Raw genomic sequence first — 16016 nt, 5'->3', positions numbered from 1 at the left:
TGACACCAAAAATCATGAATACCATGGCAACATTTGGAAGTTTAGATTAAATATATGTTTATTGTTCAAATTTAACAACGATGTTTAGACACAATTTGTCAAGTTAGATACGCATTTTCACTACAATGAATCATTTCCATTACTTTGCATTTTCAATGAAATACAGTATTATTAATATTTTATATATGATAACTGTAGGCTATAGACAAACACACCAACAAAACAAAAATTATACATATCAAATTCAGCATACACATTTAAGCAAAGTTAATTTATAGTTGGCATGTTTCGATAACATCTTAAAAATATCTTTCCAGTACATCAAAATTTGATCAAATTTCTAAATGCATCTATTATTAATTTACATTGTTCCAACAGGATATTTTATATACAAAATCTAACTCAAACATGTTATATTTATGCTAAGTGTATATCACGATACAGGAAATATATAAAACTTCTTAAAGAATAACATTGAGCGGTATTGCAAAAAAAGAAATGTTTAATATTTTTATGGAAAGATACAAATACAAATAAGTGATTACGATAAATGACATACATATATAACACTGTACAAATAAACTACGTTATCTCAAATTCGACACTTCCGTTAATGCTTAATTTATGATATGATAACATTTATTTAAAAATACATTCCATTTAATATTTAGGTAAATTATTCTTGTAATATATATTGTAATAGGCATAATGGGAACACAGAATCACTCAAATACACTTTCATTAAATCCTTTGTATCAATTTGTGATGATAATCTGATATGGAAACAATTGATCAGAATTCTTTACGACAAAAACCAGATAGCATCTGGCTACACAATTACATCATCGAAATCCCATAACCAATGTCTTAACTCCACTACGCTCCATAGGCTGATCAAAATGGGTAACCGACGATGACACTATTAGGGCTGATCAATAAACTAAAAATGGAAAAAAAAGGATTGTGCATGCTTACAAAACTTGTATTACTAGAACAATATCAGGTAAAAGACGTACAATATATGTAAATATGTGATATCATAAGATTTTTTCATAAGTTGATGGATAGAGGTAATCTACCCGAGGGTTAGGATTTTGTGATCCCGAGGGTAGAATATCATTATCTTCATAAACACATATAAAAGGGTATTTCATACCTCGAGGCTTTATTACAATTTTACAAATATGATAGATCTCTATTTTGAGGAATAAGTTCGAAGAAAACTGCAGCTGCAATTCAATTATCTGTACATGACAATTGCGTGATATTGTAACGTAATTTTCGTTATTTTCATTCTTTATATTAAAACTAGCCTTGTTTCTGTAAAGAACATCCTAATTCCTCGCAAAAAAATTACAATTATGTTTACAAAAAGACGCCTTAATGCTAGTTTGCATGGGTAGTCATGCAACACAGCATCAGGCGACATGAGTGCATTGCATCAGATAAACCAATATGACACCTGTAGGTATGCTAGACTTTCATGTTAAATTCACTGTTAAAGCAATGTAATATATGTAGCACCTAACGTGGCCTTCCCAAATTGGTACACTACCCAAAATGGTACACTTTTATTATATATGAAATAGAATTTTAAGTTTACAATATAATCTTACAGTATTTTCCTGAACAGAAATGTCTTAATCCGTCAGAAATTATAACTACCAATTTATACTTTGAAGAAAAGCAACGATCTGGATATATGGGTATTTTCGCAAAATCGATATATTAAAAATTCATATTTAAAATTGGAAATACTTGTAAGATCTTATTGATCATATAACTATAGTCATTATGGAAATATAAAATTTTAATTGTGTACAAACGCTTAGGCTAAGATTTAACATTTCCGTCTACCGGACAATCCTACGACGTCATGCTATTAGTATGACGCTAGTGTTATTGAATGTGTGTCATACGATATTTATGACACGGTCGTATGACTCAAGAGGGCAGTAATGTAATTGATTGATATATACGTTATGTAACAATAGGAAAACACTCCAAAGACATTGTATGATAATTAGATTATGATCAAAGGCATTTATATAGAGTTAAACATGTTTTTGTTTTATTAAGTTCAGTTTGCTTTTCTTAAAAATTTGCTTGGATAGAAGCGAAAATATCAGGTTTATTTAATTTATTATTTTGCAACAAATTAGCTAGGTATGCAATTTAAACTTATTATATTACCATTTTTATTGTGTATCGATGAATCGTTTTTGATGCCATAACCATGTTGAAATCTCAGGGTAAGATGACGCTGCCATAAAATTTGAAAAAATAATCACAAGTGAGAGTGAAGTGTTTATCTTTAATATATCAAAATTGTTGTCTGTAATAATTCAATATCAAAACGTTAATTCTTTTTAGTATGTGTTTAAGGACTTTTAAGATATACCAGAAAATCGTTTAACCACAAAAAACTAATTTTAAAGAGAAAGGCATTCTTTGTTCTTGAAAAAAGAACAGAAATCCTGGTATATCATCAATGGTTTTTTTTCTTATATGTATATTAGAATATTGGATTTACATGCACAGGGAATGCTAAAATGTTAAAATGATAACAAATTTGGATTTATAAAAAATACACTTGATAGAGGATTGTTGGCATAAGTGTAAACATAAACCATGGAAATACATTCTATCAACCACAGTTCTCGTTTGGGGGGAAATATTATCAACGTCATTTTAACGATATCTCCTGCTTATGAAACATTTTATACAAAACGGATCCACAGCAGCTGAACAAATGCACTGATCCAGTACTAATCATGTGGACGTAGTTGCTTATACAAATATAAATGGAAGTCGTCGATATGACATAGACAGAAATTGTCTTGCAACATCGGATAAGTTGCACCCATCATAGTGTGCTACAAAATGTTGCAACGCCTTTTAGGCCTTTTAGGAACACTGGTAGCATTAGTGCCACAACATAACCCAGCTGTTGAGTTCCAGTCCATCCCGCACAATTTCATGGCCTTCAGAATCTTCGTAATGGTTGCGTGTTCCTGGAAAGTATTTATCCAGAGCTTGAGGAGAGTCTTCAACCTTTTTTCGATATCTGGGTGATTTACTTCACATCTCTCTATGGCGGAGGCGGAAAGTCCAAGCTCCAGAAACAAGATGAAGTAATTGTTTCCAACATTTCTTAAAACATATTTGATATTCCCGACATCCAGTGGCTTGTTGAGCTCGTCAATTGAGTCCATGCCATCTGAAAGAAGCCAAATTGTTAATCTCAATAAATAAATAAAATAAAATAAATAAGAAAAATTGTGTGGATCGAAATTAACTAAGCAAAAATCATAATGTACTGTAAATCAGACACAGAAATAAACCAGTGTTCAATAACGCTTTTGCACTCAAGTTTTGTAAAATCTTTAGTCTTCATATTAATGAGATATGATGAAATTCTAATTTTTACGAACCTGTGCTTTCTATTTATATCATTGTATTTATTGTTAAGTCAGAAACACTTATCTCATCTGATTGGTTATGAGGCGATAGCTCAATTCAAATATGTTGATATCTACCTAGAGTGATGCCTTGCGAACGCTCTATAGATCTGCCTAGTTCATTATAAGCCATATCGGCTTTCTTCATCGCATCTTGGATATAACCAAATGTGAGATTAGGATAGCAGCAAGTCCATCTAAGAAACATCTTCGTAGTCTGTGTTTCAACCCCGAGAGTTTTAGCTCCTTCCTCGATGTTTGAAATCTCTGCTAATGACAGACCTAGCTCAATAAAGAACAGCTCACGTCTAGATGCCACTATGGCAAACGACAGTTGACCTAGTTCCTTCGGTGTTGGCCTCCTGCTTAGGTAGGTTTCCACTAAAACGATGAATGCAATTGTATTATTAATTACACTATTACAAGTAATACAGGTTTAAATTTTGTATCAAACTGGGGTATAAATCTGAGTAATAATGATATAAATTCAATGAGAATTGGAAAATGAATGTTTCACAAAAAAAAAATTGTAGTTATCAAATGGCTGTGTGACATCTACGTACCGCTATTGAATCGTAGTCTTTGGGGGACTCTACCAGTCTGTAAAAATGAGTGCGACATCAACTTTAAACAGTGATTTTATTACGTATTTTATTTATTCATATATTTTGTTTTTGTTTTATTTGATATAAATTGTAAATCTCATAATGGCCATAGTATTTACAATATGTTTACCATATATATCATTTCCTTCTAGAAAACTAATATGGTTTAGTTATCAGTACATTTTCTGAACATCTGATACATATATTTACCTTTTTTCAGCACTTCTGAATATTCAATCTATGTTTATAAGTAAAATATAACAAATGTTTGGCATATTCCTTCCGGAAAACAAACATTACCTAATTCTGTCTTTTAGAGATTATTTATACCTCTGTTATCCCCCAAACCAGTAGATCCGATCCTGTCAGTTTATGTTTCCCTCGACAGTCGTCTCCTTTACAGGACATCCCTCCGTGGGCGTACATCACGCTGTACATATCTACTGGAGTGTCATATGGATTCAGGTAAAAGTTGCAGTGCATCTTGTACGAATACTGGTAATGCTGTTGACAGCTCATTGCCAACGTCTCCTGTAATATCCGTTCCAGGGTTTCTCTAGCCCGACATCCCGAGCCTGGAGGAAGTTCTGGTTGTGAATGGCTGAACACAGTGACCGCTATAGTTGATCGTTCCCAGTGCATTGACAGTATCATGCTGCAAAGATCGTTGATCTCGAAACATCCAAATCCCCTGAAAAGGCAGATGGTATCCTGTGCAGCTGTTCCAGGTAGTGCTGATATTTTAAAAGTCCGCAAGATCACAGCAAAGACTCTGTTAAACAACTCTTCTGGTACCAAGTCATCGAATATCAAACACAGTGTTTTTGAGACAGCAAGTTGTTTCAGAGAGAAGGTGATATCCTTGAGATCTTGGAGCTCTCCAAGTTTGCTTGGGACGGTATACGTCTTACTGAAGCGGACATCACCCGTAGTGTTGTCAGTTATCTGCATTTTCACAATAAGGCCAAACTTCTCCATCAATGCAAGCAGATTGTCGGCGTGATATAGGAAATCGTTGTTTTGTCTTTGGTTGAGAATGCCATTGATCAACTCTGGAGTCAGCTCGCCTTTAGTCTTATATTGTTCTAGATCGCGGGCCAGGATCATGTCGTCATGCTTCAGAAAAATATCATCCTCTGTTATCAGCACAGAGAAGAAATCCACCAGGAACTGTGGATCATTGACTATGCAGTCAATCTCCCTAAAATAGATCACCGACCTCGTACAGTGTAGATATCTAGAAAAAAGATCACAAGATTCTTGAATATCTACAGCATTACCATAAACATCATGATATCTCTATAATATAACATCATCCTCTATCATACTCAAAATGTGTCGTGACGGTCACTAATAAAGTCATAAATTTTTACTTTTACGTTTTTGTCGTTTTTAATATTTCCCTATCAGGTAACATGCCGATATTTTAATTTTTGTTTCTAGATCTTGATTATATCATACAGTGTTTCGATATCCAACTCTTAAACGAATATTGCTCCAACGACTATATGCAATTTATGTAGGGAATGGAAGACACCTCCAGGAATTACTTGCTATTAATAGACGGTTGCTAAAGATATCGAATCAAATACTTTTAAATTGCAAAATCTTATAGATATGATTAAAGTATTAATATGCAGTAAATGTTTTAATGTTGACTTAAATATCACTGCACTTGTTCTTAAAGCATGTTAAATGCAGTATGTATATTCTATTATGAATGACATATTTCTATGTTACTAAGTAAACGTCAACGATATAACATCGAAGGAGATAACCACTATTTTTACAAACACGTTGGTTACTCGATGATATTAGATTTGAATGTTGAACAAGGTCTTAATGCTGACAAAACACTACACTAGTGCTATAGTTTTATTATCATATATGATCGCATTTGATTATAATGCGTAGCTTTAATGATACTCACTCCAGGGCCATTTTGATTTCTTCCTCATCCTTAAATGGTGCAATAGACACTTCATTTATTGCCAGCACGTCATTTAACGTCAGTATCTTGGTTCCCTTTTCTCTCTGCATCATTATCTCCAATTCCAGATGAAGCCATTTGTAAGGAAGTTCCCTGCCCCACTGGTCTTGGTGTTCTGCTAGGTCGGTTATCTGTCCACGCAGCTTCTCCAGGTCCTCATTACCTTGTTTAGGCTCTAAAGTGTTATCTATTGTACAGAATCTGACATGTTTGTGAGACGACAGCTCCGGGAACTTCATTATGCTTGACTTTATGTCGTCTATCCGACTTTTATAGTCCTCCTAAACATAATCACAAAAAGTTACCTGTTAAAAACCATTATCAACAGAAAGTTAAACAGCATAGGTTAATGTCAGTTGTTGTTAACCAGGTATATAAGAGAAAATCGTGTTTATTAATGCTAAATTATTAAAAAAGAAGAAAATATGTGCAGTCATCTATTTTCATTTGGCTCTTTCTTTGTAGAAGATAAAAAAATGTACAAATGTGTATAGATTCAAATTCTTGGTGAGACATCAACAGAGTATGTAATGTTCGCGTGGTGGAACTGTAAAAAAAGAAAGTTATTTTAAAAAATACCATTTTAATCATTAAAAGCCAGTAAGGTAGTGGGCCTTCACGAAATTCCTGTTTCGTAGTAGACATTCATTCATGTCTCTTTCATACCAGATCAAATTGAGTTGTTTCGGGTAAAAAAAAACCGACGCCAATGGACATAATACACATATCATTTGCGGAAACACAATGCTATATTCAATATATGAATTGAGGTTACGTGGATATCTCAATACCATACATGTTTCTTCAAAATGAACAAATATTTTGTTTAAAATGTAAGCTATCTAACATCTACATATATTACATTTCTTTGTCCGTAAAAGAGCATAAATGTATTAAGGATGTGGTTAACACTACAATTATGCTGCCATATTGTGTTTTTAAGATATTTAAATCCATAATAAACAGCCAGTATTAAGTTGAGGATTTAAATAAAGAACAACGTATCTGCTGCCGACAGTGGATTAGAAATTCTAAATTCTAAAATTCAGTTTGAAGTCATTTTCATTTTGAGTTTTGATGCTGTTAACTATATTAACGATATTACCCAAAAATATACGGATTTCTAACTACGAATCCCCGAGTACGATAATAGTTTAGAAAGACATATATAGAAAAATTGTACGAATGATATGAATAAATAATCATTGCCAGATCGAATTACAGGTATTGAATAATCTGATTACAGCGGAATTTAGATAGTAATTTCGTGCTATATAAACATATATATTGAAATTTTTTTTTTTTCGAAACATTTAGAGATTTTAAGGAATTTAAATAACGTTTCTCCTACTAGCATCACATGCGGAAAATTAACATCTATGTGTATGATATATATAATGTTATAGATCTAGAATAATTTGATGATTTCTTAATGAATAATGATAATTAAACCGGATCAGAAAGGAGGGGTGTCACTTTGGACCGTTTTACGGCCACTTAGAGATAAGCAAACTATTTTACATGAAGATTCATTAGAGTCAGCTGCATATGCTATTCAGAATATTCGATTTTTTTCTGAGATCATGGTAATTTTAGGGGTCAAAGATCAAAAAGTGAAAATTCATTGAAAGGTCTTAATTTTCAGCAAAAATATTAAAGTTTTTGAATGCTAAGATCGAACAAACACTTAACTAGGTCACTGTGACCTATTATTTGAAGTTTCATCACTTTTTCCTCTAAACTTAACTTCACAAACCTTTACAAAGATTTTCAGGCAAAAAATGCAAAGAAAGAAAACAATCTCTATTATAATATTAAATTAATTTGGACTTAAACAATGAAACTTTGACCTCTGAAATTACCATGAGCCCAGAAAATATCGAATTTTCTGAATAGCATACAATATGCAGCTGACTCTATTGTGTCTTCGTGCAAAATATTTTGCTTATCACTGAATGGCCGTAAAACGGTCGAAAATGATATCCCTTCTTCGGCATTCCAAGTTCAAAGTCACTAGAAGATTAAACAATTTTTTTAATAATGATTTCAATGCTACCCGCGGATTAGACATTCAAAACGAAATGATAAACTTTAAACCTCCTTTGAAATTAGAGATCTTAATTATAAATCAATTACCGACTGCGGATTCATGGTTCAACATATTCAATGTTGACGTATATATTCGAGCAATATTTTATTTTGCGATTTTATATTAATAGGATAGCTAAATGTATTAATATGTTTTCAATATATACATGTTTATGTCTTATGTGGCCGACAGCAGATTCAGCATACAACCTCCCTCAAGATAATCTGTACTTGTATAGCTTGTATAATATTTACGTAATAACCACTTCGAAATATTCTGTATATAATTTATACACAATATTTAGGTTGTCAATATGGCTTCAAAACTAATCATGTCGGTTTTTCATTGCTGCGGGATTTAAGTGTATAGGCAATGTAAACCGTCAGGATTTTTTTTTATATTTCGTTAAGGGGAAACGGCAAAATTAAATGCACCGGAACCACCCTCCTTCGATACAAAAAAGCCAAATTTGCCCTTCGCAAAAATATCCCAATTTATGGTATTAGAAAATATAAGATATATTGAAATGATGTAGCATCACCGGGTGTTAGTCGCGTAGGTTCATTTATAAAACTATAAAACAAATTATGTTTAATGCAAAGTCTAGATATATGGCCATTCAGTGGCGACATATCAATATCAATATCACCATCAGTATAATAGTCATAGCAGTATCAGAAGCTCTATTTAAAGCATTATCAAGTTTGATTCAGTAGCCAATATTACTGTTTGGTTATCTATATAAACAACCTAGTAGACATTTATGATTATTAAGTAAGACTTCAGACCGTAGCATTTAATAACATCACTTTTAAAATCAGCTGTCCTTTTCATAATTATACTATTTTTGGTGGACCAGCTCTATCTTTTCTGTATTGATGGTGGTGAAATGAGTGCAGCTGTATGCCACTTTTCATAAAAGGATTCCAGCGTGTTTCCGTTATGCATATTATATTATGATTATATTATGATTATCAAATTCAGCTTCTATTGACAGAAGAATTTTTTCTTCGAATTTGTACTAAATTCAGATAAGCAATATAAAGATTATGCATGGAACCTGGGTGACTTTCACTAACATTCAAACGAGCAAAATAAGAGAGAGTGAAAATAATAAATTAGCAAAACATGAACATAATGAGATATTCTGATACTCCGGATAACTTACACGGAAAATGTTCATACTATTTAGATAAACGATATGTGGTGACAACGAAAACAGTAATATATGAGATGGCCTAATAACTTTTAGAGGCATATACATGTTTTCTTTGTATATACATACACTTAAATTATGCACAAAAATAAGGCATAATCAAGTATAGCTACGCTCGAAACTTCCACGTCGTCAAAGTTTACTTACCGAGAATTGTGCCTTTAACTCGTCAAGGAATGTTCCTACCAATATTAGTGGGGGGTAATGTTCCTTCGTTCTTCCTGTATTATACTCCACTGCCGAGAAGGTTCCAATCATCCTTATCCATTTCTTCATTCGATCTTTACCCAGAAAATGAAATTTTGTCAGTTACAATATGATACAATTTTATACCATTGATATTTATCAAACTGAAATAAAAATAAAATATTCATATTTAATATCATACCATCCTTATTCATTTTCTATTTTACCAAAAGTAGCATACATTGGATACGTTTAAAGTCAACAATTGATGAAGTACGGTCGCTCTTAAAAACTTTGGATAAAATATTAAAATGGAGAAGAGATAGCAAAACACGCCATTTGTAATATAGTTTACTATCATACTTAATATGATCACACGCATCTGTTCTATTTACCTGTCTCCTGTTTGTCTTTCAGAAATTCTGGTAACTTGAAGACTAGTAGGTATATGCCATGTGATGATAGGAAGACATTGTGTGATGTCTGGAACTGCAAGTGACCACCCATATCCCAAAGGGACACAAAAGCCATATCAGATATAGCGGTGTATGAAGCTTTTGTAACTTCTATCATTTCGTTAATCATTCCGGCGTGTAGCTGAGTACTGCTCGATGAGAACACTGGAATAAGACAACGAACATATATATACAATTTATCTCTAATTCAATATAGTCTAAGATGCTTTACTACATCAACATTATGTAGATTTCATCGTCGGTATTGCCCATTTCATCAGAATCATGCATTGAAATTATGCATGCTGAGTGTGATAAAGGTAGAATCATATAGAAAAACAACACGTCCAAACGTTAAAAACTGTTCGGGAAACGAATATAATGAGAGCCATTGTGTAATGAAATACCAACGAGTATATATTATCTCAGAAATAATAAAAGGTACCAAGAAAAAGAAAAAAAAAGGACAACTATACCTAACTTTCTGTTTTTTTCTGTTACATGCGGCACGAATAGCAGATTTGACATTGGTATAACGTAAACATTATGTTATATCAACGTCAAGTCACGTCACCACTACTAAAAATTATCACGGCGCGCTGCTGATACGGTATTATTTCAAAGAACGTACTGCAAATGTAGGTTTGTGTAAAACAATGTAAATGTTTTCCAAAATATGAAAACAGAAACATGAATTGACAGAAAAACATTTATGGAAACTTCTCATGGTCGAGAAATATTTTTTTCTAAAGGTGGTACTATCAACACTTACAGTGGCGCCACCTAATATTTCCCTATAATTTGGCTGTTCTATCACACAAATCGCCGCTGTCCTCCTGATATATTTCTTCAAATATCATATAGAATACAGTAGTTATCAGGTTTAAGTATATGCTAACGAGCTTCACACAATAACATTTACATATACCCCTGTAAAGTCAACGGGAGGGGAGTTGCGTTCAAATTAGCATAATCGCAATGATGTATGAATACAAACGCAGTGCAGGTTCAGACTACACCTATTTCACGTTTCGATAAGATTTTGCGTCATAAGTTGACAGATTTCAAAATAACTGTAAAGATTTTTTATAGATCCAATTAAATATGTATTTGACATCAAACCAAAAGATGTGATCAAGCATTGTAACGGTAATAAACTACAGAATGAATCGCTGGACGGGAATACAACCGGGAGGCTTTCCTCAGGAATGTTCGGGGAATCCCATAGTTACGTTAGATGTAGGCCTACAAGTATGTGTGTACGGTCACTCATCTCACATAAATATACAGAACATCTGATTGTCGGTGAACAATGCTGGGATCGTATAAGCGAAAAATGGGTAAACAGATCATATACAAGTTTCCAGAAGAAAAAAAGCATTACAGGTAGCCTATCCGAAACAGTATCATCAGTTTTAAATAGCCCCGTCTTTGCATTCAAAATAAGCCTACACACACGCAAACACTTGTCTATTCTCCGTATAATAAAACAAAAGTCATGACTATGACGAATTTAGTCTAAATCGCGTTCTTAGACCGATACATACATGAAAAACATTCAGCAGCTCAACGATCATACCATTTATAGGCTATATCACAGTAACTTTCCTCGGTTAAAAATCAAATATGGCGGCTCGCTACACTTCGGATCGCCTCACTACCCTGAAAACGATACATACCGGTAGTTGTTCCGCCTTGATTATCTCATTTCTTATTCGAAATGGACATTATTGATATATTATCAAATTATAAAATGAAAAATAATTTGAAAATAATTGAAAAGTGAAAAGTGGAACTATATATCTTCGGCCATCCTGACTACCGTAGTTACCCAACTTAGCAGCCATCATCGTTTTAAATTTGACGTCAAAGTGGTTTTATGTATGTAAATATATAGATTGAACAGTGTTTTAATTGCGTTAAAGGTAGTATGAACACAATGGGATACAGACATATTGAATGTAGCACGTTATCGCTACATGTAGAATATGTCTGTATCCCATAGCGTTCACACCACCTTTAACGCAATAAAAAACACTGTTCAATCTCTATATAAAGTACTAATTAAAAAGTGTAAATAGCTACATTGTCTAGTATTACCATCAGACTGATTATCTTCACTTATAGGCGGTTTCGTCACCATTCCGGTCATTCGTGTTCTCAATACTTCTTTGGATCCCTTGTCATAATCATGCCTCCATTCTTTTGATCCCAAGTCTACTGTAAACCAATGCTGATATAAATCAGCTCCTTCTGTTGGTTTACGTGACGTAATGTCGACGTCTTTATTTCGAAGACGGCAACACAGAGTTGTCTTTCCGACCCCTTCACGGCCACAAAAGACAACTCGGAGGTGTTGAAACCTCTCCCGTCTTCCTTTAAACTTTGCCAAATAGTCATTGATGTAACCTGCAATGATGCCGCATGTATTTTAGTAAATTTAATCTCAATAGTAGGGCAAACCACACTTTCAAACTACACTTGCACAATATATTCGGTAATATTTCCACATTTTATAAATTCTCATGGAAATTAATGTCAGAGACAACTTTATTAACTATGTTTTACCAAAGAGATCAACATCACTCTTTACTCTTCAAAAATGATCAGAATACATCAAATTAATAGAGGTAAAATGAATATACTGAAAGGGACTTATTTAAATTGGGATTTGCTGATTAAAGCTCACTCAGCGATAAAACGTCTATTAAACGTTGATATACCCTGATGCCTGATAATATATACCACATCAATAGCATAATAAACGATATGATTGTTATAAAGTCATCTTAATTTACAATTGAATATCCAAAATTGAAATAAATGAAACCATTTTGCTGCAAAAACATTAAGCGTCTACAGACGGAATGTGTTATTGTAAAATATCAAAACTGATATCAAAGTATCAGTTTTTGAGAAAGACTACCATCAGATTGTCTAAGGTAATATCACATTTCCATTGTTAATCAGAGTTTTCTAATGAAACAGTTATATTGTCTCGTGTAATAATACATTTCCATTCGTCATCATAGACGTATTAGATAAACTCAGTAAGCTACCTTTACATTCAATAAATGGTGTAGACTGATGTATCTCTTTGACCGACTTGTAAATTGAATACTAAGTAATACCATTTTTAGATTATCTTAGACAATGGATATTAATTACAATTTGGTTAATTTGTTTTGTTCATTTGTCGTAAATTCTAAATGAGGTAAGAATGCATATTCGATCATATTCTTCTCCTAATTATATCGCCTCTTCATAATAATCTCGTTGAAACATTGATTTGCTATATGAAATATAGTAATGATACTTACCAACTGTTTCCGGATCAAACCACAGCAGGGAGGTAGTGAGAAGTGAAGCAAAATAAATAAATACGTTAGGAGTATAATATTGACAACAAGAATGTTAAGACTATGCAGAACAATTTACAGTAAAATTATTTTATTTTTAAGAATGCATGATGAATCAGGTCAATTTTCATATTCTATCCCCTCAACATACTTAATGTTGTAGCTGTGGTATATTAATTATCATATGCATGTACGCCATGTTTTCAGATTTTACCACGACCGAAAAGAAGTAATGAAGTGAAACCGGAATTGAAAATTAAAAATTAGATTCATAACATTGTCATGAATCAAATGTCGAGTTTTCTAAAGGAAACTTATAAATAAATACTAAGCTCGTGGTAGTGATAGAAGGAACAACAAATTTTTATATCAAAAGTAAATATTTTTTTTCAATATTTTTGTTGACTTTGATTTATTCATCTGCCTACGATTTCTAAATATTTTATCACATTTCGGTTACATTGTCTATTGAACGTTAACATACCTTGATGCTTAATAAGCTATACCACATCAATAATATGATACACGATATGATTTTGTCACGTCATATTAATTATCAATTTAATATACGAAATTAAAATAAATAAATATTTTTTTCCCCAAAATACTAAGCTTCTCCTGAAGGAACGAATCCTTGTAAAATATCAAAATATATTTTATTAAACACTGTGCTATCAAATTAAGGTTTCAGCAGTTTTTAAGAAAGACTACCAATATATTTTCTAATGTAATATCAAATTTCCATTGTTAATCATAGTTGTCTAATGAAAACAGATATATTGTCTCGTGTAATAATACATTTCCATTCGTCATCATAGACGTATTAGATAAACTCAGTAAGCTACCTTTATATTCAATAAATGGTGTAGACTGATGTATCTCTTTGACCGACTTGTAAATTGAATACTAAGTAATAGCATACCATTTTTAGATTATCTTAGACAATGGAGAGTAATTACAATTTGGTTAATTTGTTTTGTTCATTTGTCGTAAATTCTAAATGAGGTAAGAATGCATATTCGATCATATTCTTCTCCTAATTATATCGCCTCTTCATAATAATCTCGTTGAAACATTGATTTTCTATATGAAATATAGTAATGATACTTACCAACTGTTTCCGGATCAAACCACAGCAGGGAGGTAGTGAGAAGTGAAGCAAAATAAATAAATACGTTAGGAGTATAATATTGACAACAAGAATGTTAAGACTATGCAGAACAATTTACAGTAAAATTATTTTATTTTTAAGAATGCATGATGAATCAGGTCAATTTTTATATTCTATCCCCTCAACATACTTAATATTGTAGCTGTGGTATATTAATTATCATATGCATGTACGCCATGTTTTCAGATTTTATCACGACCGAAAAGAAGTAATGAAGTGAAACCGGAATTGAAAATTAAAAATTAGATTCATAACATTGTCATGAATCAAATGTCGAGTTTTCTAAAGGAAACTTATAAATAAATACTAAGCTCGTGGTAGTGATAGAAGGAACAACAAATTTTTATATCAAAAGTAAATATTTTTTTCAATATTTTTGTTGACTTTGATTTATTCATCTGCCTACGATTTCTAAATATTTTATCACATTTCGGTTACATTGTCTATTGAACGTTAACATACCTTGATGCCTAATAATCTATACCACATCAATAATATGATACACGATATGATTTTGTCACGTCATATTAATTATCAATTTAATATACGAAATTAAAATAAATAAATATTTTTTCCCCAAAATACTAAGCTTCTCCTGAAGGAACGAATCCTTGTAAAATATCAAAATATATTTTATTAAACACTGTGCTATCAAATTAAGGTTTCAGCAGTTTTTAAGAAAGACTACCAATATATTGTCTAATGTAATATCAAATTTCCATTGTTAATCATAGTTGTCTAATGAAAACACGAAAAAATCGATTTACATTCAATATATTGTGTCGACTGATATGTCTCTATGACCGACTTGTGAATAAAATAAAAAGCAATACCCATCTAAGATTTACACATAAAATAAATTATAATTACAATTAAATAACTTTGTTTTGTTCATTTGTCGTAACATCTAAATGCCGATAAAGATTGCATAATCGACCCATTCATTCTTCTTATTCTATCTCATCTACATAATTATCTCGCCGAAACATTAATTTCTATAAGAGATATAGTAGTGATTACTTACCTCCTGTTTCCGGATCAAACCACAGCAGAGAGGTAGTAGGAAGTGAAACGAATTGAATAAATACGTTAGGCGTGTAACATTAACAACAAACATATTAAAACAATGGATAAAACAATGAGCAATTTTTAAGAAAGATTGTAAATTGAATACTAAGTAATACCCTTTTTAGATTTCCTTAGACAATGAATATTAATTACGATTTGGTTAATTTGTTCTGTTCATTTGTCGTAAATTCTAAATATGTTAAGAATGCATATTCGATCAGATTCTTCTCCTTATTCTATCGCCTCTTCATAATAATCTCGTTGAAACATTGGCGTCTATATGAGATATAGTAATGATTACTTACCATCTGTTTCCGGAAGAAACCACAGCAGGGAGTTAGTGAGAAGTGAAACAAAATAAATACATACGTTAGGAGTATAATACTGACAACAAGAATGTTAAGACTATGCAGAAG

The 16016-nt window shown here is 32.2% G+C and overlaps 1 protein-coding gene across 1 annotated transcript; it reads right to left on the bottom strand.

Annotated features, from left to right (window-relative positions):
* Window positions 1-1069: 1069 nt before the first annotated feature.
* Window positions 1070-12897, bottom strand: LOC138309183 (probable serine/threonine-protein kinase pats1). The gene is made up of 8 exons (XM_069250333.1): window positions 12103-12897; window positions 9943-10167; window positions 9509-9642; window positions 5997-6337; window positions 4397-5303; window positions 4025-4061; window positions 3540-3842; window positions 1070-3220 (listed from the first exon to the last, which is right to left on the bottom strand). The coding sequence occupies exons 1-8, from the start codon at window positions 12152-12154 to the stop codon at window positions 2877-2879; spliced, it is 2343 nt and encodes a 780-aa protein (XP_069106434.1). The 5' UTR covers window positions 12155-12897; the 3' UTR covers window positions 1070-2876.
* Between the last annotated feature and the right edge of the window lie 3119 nt (window positions 12898-16016).

Source organism: Argopecten irradians, chromosome 15, assembly GCF_041381155.1.
Source record: "Argopecten irradians isolate NY chromosome 15, Ai_NY, whole genome shotgun sequence".
NCBI lineage: Eukaryota > Metazoa > Mollusca > Bivalvia > Pectinida > Pectinidae > Argopecten > Argopecten irradians.
The sequence above is the reverse complement of the archived record's forward strand: the minus strand, read 5'-3'. Positions and strand labels throughout refer to the sequence as shown.